Source organism: Solea senegalensis, linkage group LG19, assembly GCF_019176455.1.
Source record: "Solea senegalensis isolate Sse05_10M linkage group LG19, IFAPA_SoseM_1, whole genome shotgun sequence".
NCBI lineage: Eukaryota > Metazoa > Chordata > Actinopteri > Pleuronectiformes > Soleidae > Solea > Solea senegalensis.
The window spans coordinates 14,994,327-15,015,332 of record NC_058038.1 but is presented as its reverse complement, the minus strand read 5'-3'; the positions used below and the strand labels follow the sequence as shown (position 1 = coordinate 15,015,332).

The 21,006-nt window shown below is 39.1% G+C and overlaps 2 protein-coding genes across 3 annotated transcripts; one reads left to right on the top strand and one right to left on the bottom strand.

Moving 5' to 3' along the window:
- Positions 1–2,245: 2,245 nt before the first annotated feature.
- Positions 2,246–11,987, top strand: LOC122785397 (phosphoribosyl pyrophosphate synthase-associated protein 1). 2 transcript variants are annotated; one of them, XM_044051154.1, is made up of 11 exons: positions 2,246–2,820; positions 3,165–3,217; positions 4,143–4,209; positions 4,309–4,481; positions 4,565–4,680; positions 4,776–4,831; positions 4,994–5,139; positions 6,054–6,095; positions 8,162–8,232; positions 9,138–9,284; positions 10,216–11,987. In XM_044051154.1, exons 1-11 carry the CDS (start codon positions 2,738–2,740, stop codon positions 10,372–10,374), a joined length of 1,113 nt encoding a protein of 370 aa, XP_043907089.1. In that variant the 5' UTR covers positions 2,246–2,737; the 3' UTR covers positions 10,375–11,987. The 2 variants fall into 2 exon arrangements, with proteins under 2 accessions (XP_043907089.1, XP_043907090.1); XM_044051155.1 differs by lacking the exon at positions 6,054–6,095 and having other exon boundaries at positions 2,247–2,820.
- A 2,020-nt stretch (positions 11,988–14,007) lies between these two features.
- rasd4 (rasd family member 4) lies at positions 14,008–15,668 on the bottom strand. Its single transcript, XM_044051177.1, has one exon. The coding sequence runs from the start codon at positions 15,531–15,533 to the stop codon at positions 14,907–14,909; it is 627 nt and encodes a 208-aa protein (XP_043907112.1). The 5' UTR covers positions 15,534–15,668; the 3' UTR covers positions 14,008–14,906.
- Positions 15,669–21,006: the final 5,338 nt, after the last annotated feature.

Here is a 21,006-nt window from a genome sequence, read left to right as displayed (position 1 = left end):
GCAACACACACAGGGAATGAGGAGGAGCTTCTGTACTCTCTCCGCTCCCTCTCGCTCACTCTCTCTCTCTTTCTTTCTTCCTCTTCCCACCTCACCTTTGAAAGTGGGATTTGATGAGAGATTGATGAGATGGGAAACAAATCCTTCATAAGTGAGATACGTGCTACGTGCAGTGTGTGAGCATGGATGGGATGCAGGATTATGGTGTTAAAAATAAGATGAAACAGCACACTCTGTCCTTTACCTCAAGAGTCAGCATTGGCCTCAATTTCAGGAGATTAACCTGTAAAGATATTGAATTTCCCACCAAAAATGATACATTTTATGACTGAATATTAAGTATAACATGACATCCATCAAAAATAGGACTGATGGTAGTCATTTGTGTGTGCTCTACTCTTCAAATTATATCAGTGTTTCATCAGTTTTACTTGTACTGCCTTTTATTACCTTTTACTATCCGTTTCCCTTTTGCACAGACACCTCTCTTTCAAGCACATTTCCCACCTTTGTGGTGCCAGCTCTTATCATTGGTTTAATCAAGTCTCACTTGTGTTGTCACAGCTGAAAACCTCGGGAAAAAAAACTCTCACAAGTTCCAAAGTGGGCTAGGCAAACGGGGGATTGGTGAATCAAGAAGGTGAGAGTCAACTGTAAAAGGTGAGCCCATGTGGGAGGAGCAAAAAAAAGGGTGCGATAACATACCAAAGACAACAAGTGAGGTGATATTTACTGTCGTATACTGAGGAAGTACAATGTGCAGCAGGTGTCAGTGGCACAATCACGCATGTTAAACATTGACACAGTCTGGGAGAGTATATACCGTTGGCGATGAGGTTGTCAATGCTACAAACAGAGTCTTACATTATTGCATCTGGGATTGCTATGTCTCAGATATCTCAGCAAAACAATACCTTGCAAGCTGCTGCATTACTTTCCTAAACACCAGTCCAGCAATCTTGCAACCAGTGATTAATTAAGTCATAATTTAGTTTAAGTCAGGCCTTGTTCAACAAAATAAGATCACCATATTGAGGGCAGTGCTAATGTATTGGGCTTCTCATAGCAGTTGTGTCAATGATCAAACTGTTGTGTATCAGACAATCAATGATTGTTTTACATGACGTGTTGTTGTTTTTTTTGCATGTTTCTACAGGAGCCCAGATGCATTTTAAAAATGCCTTGTGGTTATTTCTACTGTTCACACACATCAAAGCAAAATGGCAATGCTGCTCCCATGAAGAATGTCACATCTTGAACACTCAAGATCTCATGATCTCACTGTGGCACTGCCAAGGACACGTCTCCACTCCACTCAGTAGTTACAGGGCTAATGAGTTATGACATCTGGTGGACAGTTGGAGTAGTATTATTTTCCTAGTGCTGCTGCAAATACTAATTTTAGAAAGTTAATTATAAATAGTATATGACTCTACAAAATGTGCAGGGCAATATTAAAAGTTTGTCATCATTTGTTGCTGTTAAAATGAAGCCTTTTATGTTTTATTTGCCCCAACCACACCACACTGTGTTTCCAACCACAGCATTTTGAGCGGTCAGTTTATCATAAATTACAACTACAACATATTACTGCAATGTGCACACTGTGATAAATCATACAATACAGACTGATTAAGGTTTTGTCAGAATTTGTAAATAATAAAAGCACATAGTGGAGGTCCCTGGCTATTGTAGCACAAAGCAACTTGCACTCTTTTTTTACCTTTTATATATAAAGAATCAATATCATATTGTCATATTATGGGAAAACACTATGCTTTGTTGTACCTTAGATAGGGTAATTTCAATATTTTTTGGTGCCTTCTCACTACAAGCAAACAACAGCATCACTCGGGTAAAGTGAAATAGGTTTTAAATCAAATTTAAAATCAAAAATTTTATTTTATTTTTATTATCTGCTGTCTCTATCTGCTTCTACATTTTCAGCTGGTTTCAACAATTCATTTATTAGAACATTCCACTTGTTCTTATTCTTCTCTCATGTTTATACGTTTTCGAAATAAACTTTTTCCTGTAATTTTCTCCCTTATGTGAGGGCAGATCAAAGGCAGGAAAGTTGCCTCACGCACAAAGTCAACGGCATGATTATTATTTTGAGAACGTAAAGAAATATACAGGAAAGGTTTTTGAAGAACTTTGAACATTTTTATTTTTCCTGTAGGGGGCAGCATTGCATCTCTCAGGTGTCCAGTCTGCCGGAAATTATTTGTCTGAAGAGAAAATATACAGACAATTAGCAGCATTCCCAGCTCATCTTTCTGTTTTACTATTGTGATTTTATTATTGCGGCCTGTCAAAATGGCTGCTGTGCAAATGTCCTATTTCTAGACCATCCATGACAGAGACCTATTTGGTCTGCAAAAGTGCAGCCGGCGTTGTTGACCCAACGAGGACACCGTACCTCTCAATATGTGTATACAGTTGTTAGGCTCCAACTGTGCAACCTGAGTGGCAGGTGTCAGTCGAACCGCTGGATACGTTTGCTGACTGACGAGCAAAAGGATTTTTTTATTTTGTTTATTTTGTGGCTATGCTGTAGCTTAGTTTGTGTCGCACACAGAGGCTCGTTTTGTATTATTTTAGCTTCGCTCACAGTCACGGACAGGCTAGTGTGGCACAGGTGGCTAGCTGGTAAGCTAACGACAACGTCGCACGCACGCGGAGAATCGCTTACACGTACGCTGCTGTCGGCGACCGTCACACCAGGAGAGCCACGATGAATGTCGCTAAAAGTGGTTATCGCGTCTTCTCCGCAAACTCGTCCGTAGCCTGCACTGAACTAGCCAAGAAGATAACAGAGTAAGCATCGTGTCTATGTACTGTTCACCACCACTGTCGGCTAATGACTTAGCCTCTTACACAACACTCTGACGTTTAAACTTATAAATAAATACCATCTAACTTCATTTGGCAAAGCCCCCTTAAAGGATAGATGCCTTGCAACTTTAAAAATATGTCACTGATTCTCAGCGGATTATAATGTATAAAGTAATTGTATAGTGAAATAACGTGTTTATATGTGACCACTGGGTTTGTGTTTGATGGACACTGCACCAGTTTGAGGGAGAGGTGACTGCATCTCCTCCCTCTGCTGCTGCTGCTTTGACTGGTTATGTCGTAGCTCTTATTTTTTGTTTTTTTAGGAGGCTGGGAGTTGAGCTGGGGAAGTCCGTGGTATACCAGGAATCAAACCGAGGTGAGGAGGGTAGAAATGTTTTGTTATTTGAGGTTCTGGTTGTTTTCCTGCAATTTTTGGTTGTCGACTTTTCACAAAGCTATCTTGGGTGTCTGTGGCATATAAAGTAACTATTCACATTTTAATCCACATTTTCCACTTATCCTCCACCAGCTATTGCATGCAGGAAAACATCTAGAACACAGAAAGTTGTGTTTGTGTGTGAGCAAGATCACTCAAAAAGTTAGGAATTTAAATGTTCTTTGTCATGGCCCAATGAAGAAATTATTAGATCTGGATTCAGGTTTGTTTTTCTAAAAATAATTATCAGCTTTCAAAATGTTAACTGTGATATGTCATATACTGTAGATGAATGTTACTGTGTAGTTGGTTGACATCCACATCAAAATGGACTGAATCAAGAAACAAATTGAACATTGCTCCTGGTGGGTTCTTTTCTTTTCTAATTTGTTCACACCCCTGTGTCTTCAGCAGTTGTGATAAAATGTTACTTGACCAGAAATTCCTTTACCAGTGATGCCTTTGAGAGTACTAGCACTGTAGGGTATATCACATGCTTAAAGTTACAAGTTGTAGATCTGCACGCACTGCATATTTTAGTCAAATAAAAATTGCTAAAGTTTGACAGAAATGTTGAAATAAAAATGAAAGACTCAGCAGATGAAGTAAAATATTTAATCTAAAGATATCTTAAAACTTAAAAGTGAACATAAGGAGTTATTGTCGTTAATATCCCATCCACCCATCCATCTGTCTTCTTCTTTATTCTCGATATGAGAGTCACAGGGGCGCTGTTGGCAATCCCGGCTGACATAGGGTGAAAGGTGGGATACACCCTGGACTGGTCGCCAGTCCATCACAGGGTCGTTAATATGTATCTTTTCTAAATTAAGTCATTGTGTCTTATTTTGTTCCTCCTGCACAGAGACGAGAGTGGATGTTAAAGAATCTGTTCGTGGCCAAACTATTTTCATCATTCAGACAATACCAAGGTAAATACAGAAAATCATGCCGTTTTCAGAAAAGTCCATGCCATATTTTATCACAAACTGCTGTTACAAGAGCCTCTGCTCTGTTTCTGCTATGTCTAGAGATGTCAACACAGCCATCATGGAGCTGCTGGTCATGGCCTATGCCCTCAAGACGTCTTGCGCAAAGAACATCATTGGGGTTATTCCTTACTTCCCCTACAGCAAGCAGTGCAAGATGAGAAAGAGAGGCTCAATCGTGTGCAAGCTGTTAGCTTCAATGTTAGCTAAAGCAGGTAAACACTAGTATTGAGCTTGAGGAAATGTGTTTATTTTCCACAGATAAAAACTGTGCCACTCATCTGTCTTTTACCCAAAGGTTTAACACACATCATTACCATGGACCTGCATCAGAAGGAGATCCAAGGCTTCTTTGGCTTTCCTGTTGACAACCTGCGTGCCTCTCCTTTTTTGATTCAGTACATCCAGGAAGAGGTGATAAGCATGTTGTAGTGTTAAATACATGAAATCTATGTCTCTGTAAAACCTCCTACACACAAATATTGACACGTTTTCCTTTATCCTGTTAGATTCCTGATTACCGAAATGCCATTATTGTAGCAAAGTCCCCAGCAGCAGCTAAAAGGTAAGTGATGGAGAAAGACCCCCAACACATCTCATCTTCTGTTGTGAAATTTATTAAATTGAATGTAATTTAAACAAAATATCTAACACTGTCGACCTCATTTCATTTCACTGCAGCATTTTGACTTTCCCTAACCCTTTTTTTCTGGTTTTCTCCTTTAAGGGCTCAGTCTTATGCAGAGCGCCTGCGTTTGGGTCTTGCTGTGATTCACGGTGAGGCGCAGTGTTCAGAATCTGACATGGCTGATGGAAGACACTCGCCACCATGTGTACGCAACACCTCGGGACACACAGGATTGGAACTGCCTTGTAAGAACCCACATTTTTGCAAAGTGCTGTTTCCTGTGTCAGGTTCTTTTTTACAGATTTATAGGTCCACTGCTTTATAGATTTTATTTGTACACGTGACACATTCTTATTTATTGTTTCCTTACACACAGATTCCTTTTTATGTGTCACAGCTTGGTTGAATTTGGCAAGAAAGTCAAGTTTAATATGTCAATACTTCAGTGCATTGACACAATAAGTACTGCCTCTTATATGTGCAATCCTGTGTAGAGCTGAATCTGCTGTTTCTCTCTCATACCATCAACCATTATCTAATAATTGATTTTTGTGTCACTGCATGTTTTAATCCCACAGATAAACTACTTCGACTCATGCTGCATCTACAGCAAGCTGCAACTCTTTACTTACAGAGTGATGTGCCTAATAATAATTGACTCATATTCCCTGCCTGTTTCTCAGCAAACACCGTTATTTAAGAAATATTTTTTTGTTGTTTTGAAATACTAACGTAACTCTGGCGCGTAGTTTTGCTCATATTTGCAATGTTAATTATTGGTAAGGCAATGTATAGTAAATGGTTGAGTCATTACCTATCAAATGACTGTGTCATTGGCAAATGACTCCACAAAGTATTTGCTTTCAGTGTTCACAATTTAATTTATTTTTTTGCTAAAAAATATTTATATTCGTACTTGTGTTTTATTCTTACTCTTGACTTAAAAAATCCTCCTTTTGCACCAACAACTCACAAATTACTTTAACCATAATAAGACTTTTTTGTTATAAGATTTAACATGCTGTGTTTGATGTGACCTTTGTTTTAATTTCTGTCTAAAGAGACTAAAGAGAGGATTTTCCAAGTCTCGGCATCATGTGTTTGTCATGTCAAATACTTGTGCATTTGTGTTAACGTGGTGTTTATTTGTTGGTAATAGCAGGCAAACAACAAGCCCCGTTCCCTGGCATAGAGCTCCCAAGTACGGCCATAAACTTAACTTACATTTGACTACAAATTGATTCCTCCTCTAATGATTCCTCAGTTCATGCATGTGTAAATCAAAGGGTTTGTGTTGCATCTTGTGAAAATACATCTGGATTCTCAAGGGGGAGTTTGTGAAAACTGCCGAAACAGAACATCTCCAGGCCAGTCTGTCACCATGGGCTTCTTACTATATGCTATTTGCATGACATGTCAGATTTGAAACAAGCAATACTCAATTTTGCTGCACCTTCCTAAGATTCCAGACAGACAGTTTTACAAGATGGCCAAAACCCTCTTTTGTATGTGATGTTCTGATTTTATTTTGAAATCCACAAATCAAACCAAAACCATGCCAAACATTTATTTTGTGTTATTTTAATTTGTTTTACTTGTATATCTGGACTCATCTTGCCAATCAACACACAATGCATCCATATTGAACCTGCTCCTAAATACCTGATTAACCTTTGGTCACCAATGCATGTGATGGTAACAATGAAGCATGCTTTTGAAACCTGACATCTAATGAAGGGAGGCAGAAACATTTTAAGCATAGATTTCACACCGCACAAATCAAAGCTATACTTCAGATAGCTAAATTACAGATAGTTATTCTATCAACTATAATATTAAGTGCATTAGGCTTTTATTTTTATGGCAGTAGTGTCTTGAATGCAACGCCATCCTGTTGTCAAAATTTACTAATGAAATTCATCATCATATTCAATTCTATAAGAGACATATGGATTAATGAAACAATTGAAGACATGCTAAATTAATGTTAAAGATATCTGACCATACATTTCTCTGGTAGCTTGTTACGGTATCTCAGCAAGTTGTACAGACCATGTAATCATTTGGAGAAGTGTGTGCAGTGCTAACAATGAGCTTTTGCTGTTTTAGAAGTCTGATTGTGACACTGCCAGGTGTTCTGATGCTGTGCGACTCATGGTATTCAGCATTTCAGCACAGTGTTCTGCAAGGCATGCTCCTCCTTTCTCTGCTTCTTGACACTTTTTCCTTCACAATCGGCTTCGCTGGCTGATTGTTTACCAGTTGTTTGTTTCCTTATCCTCTCTGAATGACCATGTTTACATGCACACCAATACTCAAAATGCAGTTTGAAAACCTGTCATCAGCTCTTCAGTTAAAGACGTGGATCATAGTCAATTATTGTATGATTATGGACTGTCACAAGGTGGCACAGTTATTAGCATGTTGTTTCATTATATTGGTTCCTTTTTAACTGTTTTTTTTTCACCTTTTGCAGAGTAGTATATTTGTATTGCGCTACCAAAATACCTAGGGGTGAAGAGAATTTATTTGTAGCTTGCTCCAAAAATATTTACAAGGCAAATTTAACTGTATATTTTCTTGGTAGTGTGGTTGAAAAACTTGAGCTTTTGCGTCCGCATCTCCTGTAAATAACGTGAGATGTAGTCTGATTATTGTGTGCATGTAAAAGTAGTCGTTGGCAGCAGTGATGTTCGACTTGAGGACTGACCCCCCCAGAACATTGGCAAGTGTGTATGAAGGAATCCTCATCAGCACTTGTCAGCCTCTGTTGTCCTGTGTGAAATGAGACTGTCTGGTGCTTTTTGGTTCATATGCAGACTGCTGCCATGTGCCTGCCACAGCCCAGGCCTGAGGTTGTATGTGTCCATGCAGTCTAGAGACATTGCCTTCTGATTGGGTATCCTGGGCAGAAAACCCTGCCATTTGATTTGTTTTTGCATGGCATGTGCTGTACTAAGTTTAGCATTTCGCTGTAATCTTCCCGGGTTAGGTAGGGTAGAATGGGGGGAGAGATGCTGGCTTCTGATTCAAATTATAAATGAAATATTCCTTATATTACTCTTAACTGAATTTGTACCAATACGTTACATAATCCCATAACAACCTTCTGATTTGGGGGTGTCGATTTGCCTAAATCATAAAACATTTTCTAAACCCATTTTACCCAATCTACAGCGAGTCTTTTTTTTTAGATTATATCAAATGTAATACGCATCGCCTTCATCATGTGGTCTCACAGGTAACCACTTGTGCTTCACTTTTCAGTAATGATGGCCAAGGAGAAACCTCCCATTACTGTAGTCGGAGACGTGGGAGGGAGAATTGCCATCATTGTGGTAAGATGCTGCAAATGCATCAGTGAAGCATGATGCACATATGATAATCTTTTAGACAGTGCTCCTTGAAATAAAATCATTTTATGTAGTTTTCATTGATTTAAATTGAGTGCATTGTGTAATATGTTCTATTATTTTAAACGGGAACATTCATTCTGTTTTCAACAGCATTTAAATTAGCTTGTATTTAGCAATAGCCACCTCTCTTTGTTACATATGAAAAGCTAAGATTTTATGCGACTAATACATTTCATGCATGTGTATAATTTAGGTTTTGCTGTAAAATAACCATTGAATAGTTGCACTGACCTGATGTTTATACTATGATAACACTTATTACATTAAAGTAACAATACAGTATAATAGTGTGATAATAAATGTGTAATACAGTAATCACCAAGTTATAGCTTGGTCACTTTTAACTTGTGTTTTGTGCATGCCGAAAAAAAATATGGTTAGTGTCAATATTTCACTAACATTTTCATGTGGAATTGTCACACTGATGTAGCATGTAGTAATTCTCATAATAATCCTGTTAACTGTAAATAACATATTCTCCTCATTCTTCCTCACAATATTCACAGTTTTTTGCCAAATTACATCAGAAACAAAATTATATTACCAATATAGTACCCGTCTATTAAGTGTTAATTCCAAACTATAGCAATCGGGAAAACTGCCCTCCTTTTTGTCCCATTCATTTCTGAAAAGAAGAAAGAATCGGGTAAACTTCCATCAATATAATCAAATTTAGGCTCCTAAGAGTTTGCCTGTTTAATTTCATATTGAGGTAAGTAGGAAGCCAACTAGTTAGAGACCTCATGGTGGAGAGGAAGGGATGTGTTTAATTGTTGAGTCTTGGTAACAGTTGTGTTTTTCTTATTTTTTGTTCTGTCTTTTCCCAGGATGACATTATAGATGATGTAGGAGATTTTGTTGCCGCTGCAGAGATCCTGAAAGAAAGAGGGGCCTATAAAATTTATATCATGGCCACACATGGTTTACTCTCTGCTGACGCTCCACGCCTCATAGAGGAATCTGCCATCGACGAGGTGAGGAGCTTACTTTATGTATGACTTTCATTTACTCCCTTGAGTGAAACCTAGAATCCATAACAACCTAATTTGTGTGTAGGAGGTTTTACAGACACATAGATTCCTGTAATTAACGCTAGAACCTGCTTATCACCTCTTCCTGGATGTACTGAATCAAAAAAAGGAGAGGCATGCGGGCTGTCAACAGGAAAGCCAAAGAAGCCTTGGATCTCCTTCTGATGCAGGTCCATGGTAATGATGTGTGTTAAACCTTTGGGTAAAAGCTGGATGAGTGGCACAGTTTTTATCGGTGGACAAAACATCCAGTTCCTTCAAGCTCAACACTAGCGTTTACCTTTTTTAGCTAATATTGAAGCTAACAGCTTGTACCCGATAGAGCCTGTCTTTCTCATCTTGCACTGCTTGCTGTAGGGGAAGTAAGGAATAACCCCAATGATGCAGGTCCATGGTACTGATGTGTGTTAAACCTTTGAGTGGCACAGTTTTTATCTGTCTCAGATGATTTACAACAAATGGACAAGGCATGTACAGCTGCAACATTCAAATCTGTTATCTCCTTTAATGTTATGAATGCAAACATACCTTTTTGTCAAAGTGCAAAGATTATGAACCTTTTACCTCTTCTACATTTGCTCAAGCTCTGTGTATTAGTGTGGACAAATTACAATCATTCAATGTGCAATTTGTACAATTATATTTCAAAAAGCCTTCAAGCTGTTGAAAGTTCATGCACAAACCAGCTGAAAGATGTGGATACCAAAAACCATGAAGACCAAATTGTGTGGTTTAGCTTTTAATTCAGTTAGTCTGATGAGAAAGGGTGCTTATACACTGTTTTTTTTTTTTTTGTTAAACAATCAAAACTGTCTCATTAAGTCTAACAACAATCTCAGACTAATAACAATCTCCATATTCACTGGGTTTTCAGGTGGTGGTGACAAACACTGTGCCCCATGAAGTACAGAAGCTCCAGTGTCCCAAAATCAAGACGGTGGACGTCAGCATGATTCTGGCAGAGGCAATCCGCCGCATCCACAACGGAGAGTCCATGGCCTACTTGTTCCGCAACATCACTGTGGATGACTAGAGCGTCTCCAACGCTAAATGAGGGCTGAGGTGGGTCGGATAAGTACTGAGGGCAGGTGCACTTCTTCCCTGTCCGCTAACAACATACTAATGCCATATTTCATATGATGTCTATTATTGACTATTGACACATGTATTCTACTCACTTACAAGAAATTGAAATGTACTAATTTATCTCACGAAAGCTTGTGAAAAATGTGTTTCTATTGTTAGGTTGGGAAATGCCCCTTTACGGTGTAAGATAAAATAGTACTCAATGAGTGCACATCTCCACCAAGGCTGCTCAGTTTCCCTACAGTGTCAATACACTCCTCTATGTCACAAGGTTAACCATCGTTTTTAAATAAAATCCGGAATCTGTATCTGGATTGTCACCAAAATCAAATAATGTCATCAAATTTCAACCGTGACTTTGATTTCTGCTCCTCACAGACAGAGAGACAGAATAACACTTGAGCTTTGATGCGTTCATTCATATGCTGAAGCTTTTGTTCTTGAACTGATTGAAAGACACTTTGTCATAATCTGTTGTACCTCATGTTTAATTTAACGACTGAATTTCGTCTGCGAATATTGAAATGACAAGTTGTCTCGAGTAACGGAACTTTAAACGCTTTAAACCAGTTTCCCAGTGCTCACGCTGCACCAGGGCCGTGCAGCGCTGTGATTACATGCATTTAATGGGATGTGTTGTTGCTGATTACAAAGATGAGTCACTGGTGCCCAAACTACTGTATATTTGTATGTTTTTGTGGTAACCTACTGTAAAATTCCTAATGTGGCATACAAATGAGTCCATTCATATTGCATTCATAATAGATTCCTGCTGTTACCACAGTGCAGTTGAGGTGGAGCAAACACTCCATTTCATACTAAAAGCGTAAAACGTGTGTAAAATATCGAACCACATAATTTGACCATCCCAAATAAAATTCACTCCCATCATATTGTGGTTGCAGCAGAACATAAATGTGGATGGCTACATTTAACTGGCATTTAATACGTATGTTTTGTTTTGTTCAGTAATTGGCTGAAGTGACCCGTTAATGTGCTAGAATTCTTTCGACTGAAGATCCATGTAGGAGTCTGCACTGTTTTTCTCAACATTAGCACCTTTCTGTGCCCTCTGAGGAAATGTCGGCGTGAAGCTCAAGGGTAAATTTAGTGCATGTTTCTGCTGATTGACCCTTTTGCTCAGGGAAATGTGCTTTACAAGCCAATGCGTAATTTATTTAGTTGTTTTGCATTCTTGTCGAGGATTAAAAACTGTTTGTTGAGATGGCCTTCCTTACAGCTGTACTGTACACGTTTGCTTTTTTACCATTAGTTTAATTTTTGCTATAGACACTGGAATCCTTCTGAAGTGCTCATCGGTTGGTGTTTGACAGCTCAAGTTGCACACTCCGGGCATCTGTAGGCACAAAGTTTGACTTTGTCTGTATAAAATGGTGAATTCCAGCTCATGTTTTATATGTCCTTAGCCCTTTGACTCCTTTGTATGTCCTTTTCTTCTGTCGTATCTGTAATGTGAAGGATGTAAAGACAACGGCCCTCTGTCTGCCTCTACAGTGTTTGCCCGTGTCTATGAAAATAAAACACGTCTTCACTGTTTAATGATTGTGTTCCTTCCCTACAAAATATACAACAAATAACCAACAGCTTTGTTGTTTTTATATCTGACAAATTCTGTGATCAATGGCATTTATATTAGAATGATGTGACTGAAAGTTCCTCTTGCATTTTAGCAAGATGTCAATTTACCAGTTACATAAAATTAGGGTTCCAGGGCGGTGGAGTACACTAAATACTGATAGTTTAAGCGATTTTACTGCACATATGTATTTTCTGAATGTGTTCCAATAACGTGTTTAAGAAGTAACTTTACTGTGATGTCATTATAGCGTTACTAAGTCAACAAATCTAATGGTTACAACACTACTGTATATGGCAGTTATTTTCATATTTGTCTTACACTGGTTGATGACCTAAAGTAGTGACAGTACAGAAATCCTGTACTTGTTCAAAACTTCTCAGATATATCTGTCCAACTCTGAGGAGCTTAGACCAAGTTCAGGAGCAGAGACAATCATGTATGTGTAACAGACTGGAATAACGCAACAGATTTCTGTGTGAACTGTGGACACAAAATTTAAAAAGTACATACACAGACAAGCAACAATCTACAACAGTGTCAATATGTGCTGAATGAAAATGTTACTTCGCACCTGTGTTTCTGAAAGTGACTGTCTGCCTCAGTGTCTCCATCCGTGAGCTGTGAGCGAGCGCGACGCAGCTGTGAGCTTAAACGGGACACAAAGAGGAACCAGAGATTCGATAATCGCAAATGAGTTCCTTGTCAGATTCTGGTCAAACAATGCACCTACTCTCTGAATGTTTTAGGAAAGAGGAAGCATACCTTCTCCCCTCCCCTCTCTTAGCCTTTGTGGCTTTTGGGAGTTTTGCCAAGAGCACATACACAGACTGTGTAGAGAACATGAACAAACAGATTTAACTGGTGCACGTTATCGTCCTGTGTACAATATGACAAGTAGGAAGTAGTAAAAACCTTCAGTATTTCTTCTTGGTTTGTTTGTTGCATGAGTCTGCACTGAACAGACACAGGTCACTACAGTGTTAACTTGTGCTAATGCATAGTAGTTTATAGAACCAGAATACATCAACTGTGGCTAATGATGTAGGTATATCACCTACTAATCTAAATGTATTCTAAAGCATTTCTTCTTCTTTTTTTATTTGGTTGTTGATATGCTGAAATATGTTTGATAAGACCCATGTTACCCAGAAAGGAGCATTTATTTTAACTGCATTGTTGGTACTGACCACCGGAGGGCAGTACAGCATAGAGCTCATGGAAATGAGAACATGTGGCACTGCAAAATCTATTTTGCATCTATATAAACTGAAGATAACGACATGATGTGTGTATATATATATATATTATACTATACATATACATATACATATATATATGTGTATATGTATATATGTATATGTGTGTATATATGTATATGTGTGTATATATGTATATATATATATATATATATATATATATACGTACATATATATATATATGTGTGTGTATATATACACATACATAATACTATACATATATATGAAAAATAACTCCAACAGCAATATCCATTGCTGTTTATACCCAATCTCTTGAGGAGAAAATAAACTAGACCTAGTCCTTCCATTGTTTAGTATCCTATTTTGAAATGATGTACTTCATGCTTGAGAAAACCTGCTTGGCATGAATTAATATCTGGATCCAAATATGGACAGGACCCCAAAATGTTTTTACGGCTTCATGTACACATTACGTCATTTAAGATTGCGGTCTTTATTATGACATTTGACGTAGACATTGGATGAGACTTACAAAAGCTACAAGGAGCCTCCTGCAGAGGGGCTGAAGAGCCACATGTGGCTCTAGAGCTGCTGGTCAGACCTTACTTTTCTTAGACCTTACTTACTGCAGTTACTAATTCACTTCACCAAAAAAACCCAACCTCTCTGGTTCAAGATACACTTTTTAAAATGAGGGTTAGGGTTAGTACAAGTCGGAGTGGGACATAGCTCAGTAATAGTAATAGCAGTAGTAATAGTCTTCATTTTATTTATTTTAATACAGTTCTCACAATTATAATGTAATATGACTGTAATACATTCATTATTTTGTTTTAAATTCAGGGCAAACTGTGTCTTTTAATCTGACATATTTTCTCAAACTTTTTTTCTAATTTCTCTAATTATTTTTATGCATCACTGCCATTAAAAAAAAAACTGTCACTACATCTTTCTTCCCCACACTCACACGTCCTTTGTTTCTGCTCCGTCACACAAAGAACAAAACATTTAGTGCAAATAACAAGTTGTTACACCAAGAGTGGTTTTGTTTATAATAAAAATCAGCATTTATATTTCAATACAAACATCACTGTGGTGTATTGGTGAATACAAAAAGCACTTAAACACTTAAATTCTTGCAGGCAAACAAAGACAGTGAGAAACAGTAAATGTCCAGATTTCAACACTGCTGCACAGGCACATTTCACAGCATAATGTTTTAAATGTAAAGTTCTTCTTCTTCTTCATAAAACACACCATATAAAGACACAAACCTACATGTGCATAAATAAAAAGTGACTGTACAGTAATTGTGCTTTTTAAAAGCAACAGTAACACGAAAACCCCAAAATGAAACACATCTGAGCAAAATGGAGCTTATATGATGCGTAACACGACATTTATTACTGCATCATCTTTGACATTCATGGTAAACGGTGTCTGTGCACTGTGGTTTATTTCTTTTTTTTAAACAGTCTTTCATGTCTTTGTGGTGACGTCTGCGCAGTATCTCTTCAAACTCGGGTCTCAAACTCAGTATTACTTTTGTCTTCACACATTGGTCTAACACTTTAGATGAACATGTGTCCAGTCTTTGACTCTCTTTTTGGCAGCTTGTTGCCATCATGTCTCAGTCTCTATGTGTGTTTCTGCTCCACATCACTATGAGATGAGGCAGCTGTTGGTCTTGTTCATAGGCGGTTGCTTGGTACTTTCCTTTGGGATGGTTTCCCGCCTCCGGCACAGTGTTGGATTGAGCCAGCTGGGCAGGTTGGCCTGCATCAGCAGCTCCTTGAAAGCCTCCAGCACGTTGACATTTTCTTTGGCCGAAGACTCCAGAAAGCTATGGTTCCAGTCCAGCTCAACTGTGGACAGCACGTCCTTGCTGGACACCTGTCGCTCGCTGTGACGGTCGATCTTGTTGCCTATGACCACGATGGGTGTGTACTTGTCGTCTTTGACTTCCAGGATCTCCTCTCGCAGACTCTTGACCGCCTCCAGGGACTGGGGGTCATCCACAGCGTACACCAGGGCGAAGGCATCGCTGTTCTGGATGGAGAGCTTGCGCATGGCTGGGAAGGAGTAGCTGCCACTGGTGTCCATGATGTTGATGGTGACCTTCATGCCCCCCACCTCATACTCCTTCCTGTGGAGCTCCTCCACTGTTCGCCGGTGCTTGGGTTCAAATGTGTCTTTGAGGAAGCGTTGAATAAGGGCCGTCTTACCCACTCCAGCTGCTCCCAGAAACACCAGACGCACCTCTGTCTTGTCCTTCACTTTAAATGACATAGTGGGTTCCTGTTGTATTTCTACTTAGTTTGAAATACTCTTCTCACCTATTCTCTCTCTGAATCTCTATTTCACTCACAGTTCCTTGTCTGAAAGTCGTTTGGATTGCAGTGATGGAGCTGAATGTCATAGGATGATGATTGCAGATGCATGTGCCTGTCAGTGTGTTCTCTATATTTATGTTCACAGGCAGTCCCTTCCCCCATCTGTGTTCAGCCAATCAGGATTTGGCATATCTCCCTCTCTCTGTGAACTTGAAGCAGCCAATCAGAACGGTGATGCAAATGAAGTAAAAAGGGGAGGGGGAAAAAAAAGAAAAGGAAAGGCAACAGACTTGTTCATATTAAGTTGTCAGTTTGCAGCAGAATGGTGGCGATTGCTGACATGAACGCCAGTGGCTTTCATATTTATATTTTAATCATCAAAAACACTCTTTATCAGAATATTGGAACCACTATAGTGTAAAACACTTGCTATTTTATTTTATAACCAGGTGGCTATTTGTTTAAGATATGAGTAAGAAATTCAATATTTTAGCCAAAATATCACCTGGACGATGCAGTTATATGTAAGAAAATATAAGCACAAAGGAAAATGTGAACTGCAGAGGAAGCTGCAGGACAAAATCTCCAGAAAAGCTGCTAAAAAGACTTTCTGAATGATGCGTCAAATAAACAGACGAAAGAGATCGGAATCTAAAATGGAGAAAATATATTCAGTTTTGTCATTTGAAAATGAGGAGTGAGCCATTGCTGCCTAAAGTGTTCCTAAATGAGATCACTGCGTTCAGCTGCATGGTGATAAACGCCCGCATTCTTTTTCAGACTTCAGTCGACCATGCACCAAGACTCCTGAGAGTGACTGCTCATGATTATAATCTGACAATGAGCATAATCCCAGGTTGAGTAGACGTTTCTCTCAAACTTGTTATTGCACATATGAAACACGGGCTGACAGAGAGGTCTTTGTCCAGCACTTCATGTGAATTTTGCCCCTGTTTTAATCTGAGTATAACACAACAAACATTGTGTTGCCTTTCTTCATTGTCACACGTCGGCTGTGTTGGAAAGCCGAATGATCTGCATGCAGTTCAGAGAAAGTTATCATCTCACACACACTCCCTCTGCCCAGGCTTTGTCGCTTGTTGCTATGATACCACAGAATCATTACCTGTAAACTGAAAGGGAATTGAAAAGTATAGACGTGCGCACAGTTACTGAAGCTCACATCATTTCAAATTGGATTAAAACAGCCTGTTCAGATTAAATGCGACCATGTATGTGACATGATTGTACATTTTAGTGATTTTCCTTCTTATTCTGTTATAATTCTTTCTGCACCGTGTGTCTCCTGACGCTGCTGTTGCGGGATACAATTCTAACTTCTAAGAGTCAGGACTTTTTGACCTTTGTGTCGTCCAGGCATGCATTTTCTCCTCTCTGGAGACAAAACCGTCATGGAGCTAAAGCCCCTGGGCAATTCACATTCATTTCTCAGGTTCTTCACTTCATTTAACACAAGAGAAAGGCAGTGCCAGCGAGGGAGCCCATCCATCCATCTTCCACTGCTTTATCCTTCACATGAGGGCCACAGGGGGGACACTGGTGCCAATCCCAGCTGGGGTTGAAAGGGTGAAAAGGCGAGGTCCACGCTGTCGCCAGTCCATCACAGGGACACACAGAGACTAACAACCATCCAGTCCCACACTCAAGGTCAGTTTCTCATTTTTTCTCATGCATGTTCACAAGCCATCAAATGTGGAGTCCATCATAAATGGTACCTGTGGGCTCGCACCTTAATGAACTGAATAGGCGACGGTAATCTGTTGATCTTCCATGTTACACAAAGTCATTAAAATCCACTGGACCTGCTTATGTTGAATGCAAAATCACACGTGTCCTTTTGATCACATGGCATTTATTGGAACAAAGAAAAAGCCGCTGATTTGCAATTTAAATGCAAATGCCATGCATGGTCAACATAGAGGTCAAATAACTTATTTCTCGTCTTCCATTATTAAAAACAAGTGTGTGTGTGTAATTAAAGCTTTTCCAGCCGGTGGGTGTTTTGTGGGCTTTGGTGTAGAATTGAGCTTTTGTCTGTTGTGGCTCAGAGGTGTTAGTCTGTGGTGTTGATGATTGGTTGTGTCCATGGGAAGAACAGCCCGTCCTCATGTCTTTTATTTGCTCTCAGAGAAGGGACACTCCCTCAGGACCCTGTGCTCCGTAGATTATGACCTTTGTGCAAGACTCAGTGTGTGATGTCTGAGGGAAGGGACAGTGTTTTCTGTGTACATATGGTTCGTCATGTCTTCATTCTCCTAAGAAAGCTACCAAGAGAGCAGGATGATCCAGTTTCACGAGGTGTCCCCTATAATTACATTTACACCGCAATGTTTGATAAGCCAGCACAGGCTCATGCGATACCTGGGTAAGAGAAACTCATGAGTCCCTGTGTGTGTGTTAGGGTGTGTGATTATATGCAGTATATTTTTTCAAGTGCAGTTGGTTGTGTCTTTAATCAGCTGTGTGTTTTGATATAGGTGGCAACCTAGTCTGTCAGTTCTGTTTTCTTATTTGTCACAGGATGCAGAGGGTTTTAAAGCCACCAATGTGTACTTAGAGAAATAAAAAAGATCAACAGACTATATTTGGAAAACTTAACGTGCATGGCAACTAGTACAACAAACAGATCGTAACAAATACTCACACGGGCATGTAAGTTGTTGTTTATATCACATGGTATGAATCACGTGTGGTTCAAGTCCCCACCAGGTCAAAATGGCTGGTGTACCCCTGAGCAAGGTACCCAACCCCCATTGCTCCCCGGGTGCTACTACTAATTCTAGGATGGGTCAAATGCAAAGAAATCATTTCACTAAGGGGATTAATAAAGATTTAGATTTGTTGTGTTGTGCAAAAAGGACAAGGGGATACACATTTTACAATTGTTTTTAATTAAAGGCAGACCTTTATAAATTAAAGTGCTGACAAAATAAAATATGTAAAGTTTAAACACATAATGTATCAGTCATAAATACTTTCTCACTCACTCAGGGACCTTATTTAGTGCCGATTCACTGGTCCTCATTGACCTGTCCTCATCATTCACCTGTCCTCATCATTCACCTGTCCTCATCATTCATTCACCTCTCCTCATTGTTCACCGGTCCTCATCATTCACCTGTCCTCATTGACCTGTCCTCATCATTCACCTGTCCTCATTAACCTGTCCTCAACATTCACCTGTCCTCATCATTCATTCACCTGTCCTCATCCTTCCCTCCCAAAGTTTCCCGTGTGTACATTATAATAATTTTTTAAATGTTTGTATTTATGTAATAATTTTGTACAATGAAAAGAGCAATTTCAGACGAACAGGAATAATTTCACCTAAATCTTAGACACTGGTGCCATATTTAATCCATAGCTCCATACATGACAGTGGCTATAGGTGGTTATTGCTTTGTCCCGTCAGTGTCTGTCCACAAAGAAACATGAAAAAGGAAACTTTCCTATTTATGTCGCACCTTGTTCGAGAATATATTTTTAGCCTCTTCTCGTCCTTCAAATACAAATACCGCCTGAAATGTCAGTAAGAAGTCCAGACCAGACAACTCACAGAAGCCCACTAATTTCTCATTGTTTGTCTTAATCCATGCTTTTCGCTCAGTGGCTTTGTGACTTCACACAGAAGGAGGGCACTCGTCCTCCTCCTCTTCCTCCCGAGGTTGGTAACTGCAGGTCAACAAGCTGACATTGCCCTTTGGCTCGGGAACATTGTGGCCTGGATAAGCAGAGGTGTGGTGGTGGACAGCGAGGGTAAAAGAGCAGTTTTGCCTGCGATGACTGATCTCATTACACTTTGCTGCACTTGAGTGCTATCTAATGTTTGAGGAGGCATTAGTGTTTATGACTTAAAAAGCTCTCTCTGTGATGTGTGTCGACAGCTTTTTATAAACCACAAATGTGCTGTGCCCCAATCAAGCTTTTTTTAAACGTCATGAGCCTGAAATCATATCTGCATTTATTTATTTACTTATTTATTTATTGAAGTACAGCTTTTTTTTTTTGTCTTTCTCAAGATTAGTGGTAACTGAGGAGAAGTCTCTGTATGTAGCAGAGGGCTCATAAGACCATTATAGAGTGAGGATCGCTGGACGCTTCCGTTGCTTCTGCACGTATCCAACACATTCAGTGATGAAACTGGAAACGTTCAACTGTACAAAGGCTTTGCGTTGTTATGAAACCTATGATGCTGCGGGAGGAGGAGGAGGAGGAGGAGGAGGAGGCAGCGGGGAAGAGGCATGTAAGCACCAGGCATTTATTTTAGGTCTGAGTGAAATGGCACTAACTGCACTCAGGAGGTCATCAAATATGTATATGTATAAATATAATATACATATCAGATGTTTATATTTGCAATCACTAGTTATAATATTGAAGGTGTTTTCCTCAGTGGTTTTGAAGTTAAATGTCAGGTCATTAATACATCAGCTGGTACAATTTGGACACTAATTTTTTAAAAAAACATCAACCTTATAAACAAGCTGCAACTAATGCGTTTAAGTCTATCAGTTACTAAAGCTTTGTACATGAGCTCCGAGTGGATAATAAGAGAATCCTTGTGTTGCCAGGTTGTGAAAACGAGTAAAAAATTTTGTTCTTCTTTTCTTCAAGTGTGAGTTAAGGTAAGTCCTCAAAGGATCTGAAAACTATTTAGAAGTCGCTTACATTTACACCAAAGCTGAAGATTATTTAGCTATCGTCGTGGCAACCATAGGCTCATTGTTGCTCATTAATGTTTGGAGGCACATAAGACATATAAATGAAAATGTCTCATACAACAGCACGTTTAGAATGACTTAATAAAGTATTTATTATCTTTTCATGGAATTAACAGTTTTAAAAATCAACATCCTTTAGTTAAAATGCCAGCAATTACATAAAAACAGTAAGGATTTTAAGGCCGAGACAAATCTATCTTTATCTGACTCATGCAGGTTTTAAGATCACTACGAGTATATCATTTATTGTAACCCCATACATTCATACTTAGCTCGTATTGCCTTATTTCTTTCTTTAAAAAATGCTCATGATCATTTCAGCCACAGTGAAACAGTGAAACTGTGAGGCAAAAATAAAGATTAAAGATTAAAATGAGCTCCCCCACATTCTCAGAAAGCATCGCAGACGCCGTGTGCTCATTACTGTAAGCTGCTTTGCTGGTTTCGAGCTGTGGAATCAGGGAGTCTTTTAGTTTCCTTGGTGAAATGTGCTACATATCGAGGAGGCTCTTCATGTGATTGGCTGTATTATAGACATTATGGCGTGCAGGATCTCAAAACTGAGGTTTTATTATGACAGAGTGACAATTTGAACCACTGGAGCAAACATTTCTTGTCACATGATTATTTAACATGTTGCTGCTCATATATACTTATATTTGTATTCAGTTCAAAGCTAATTTTCCA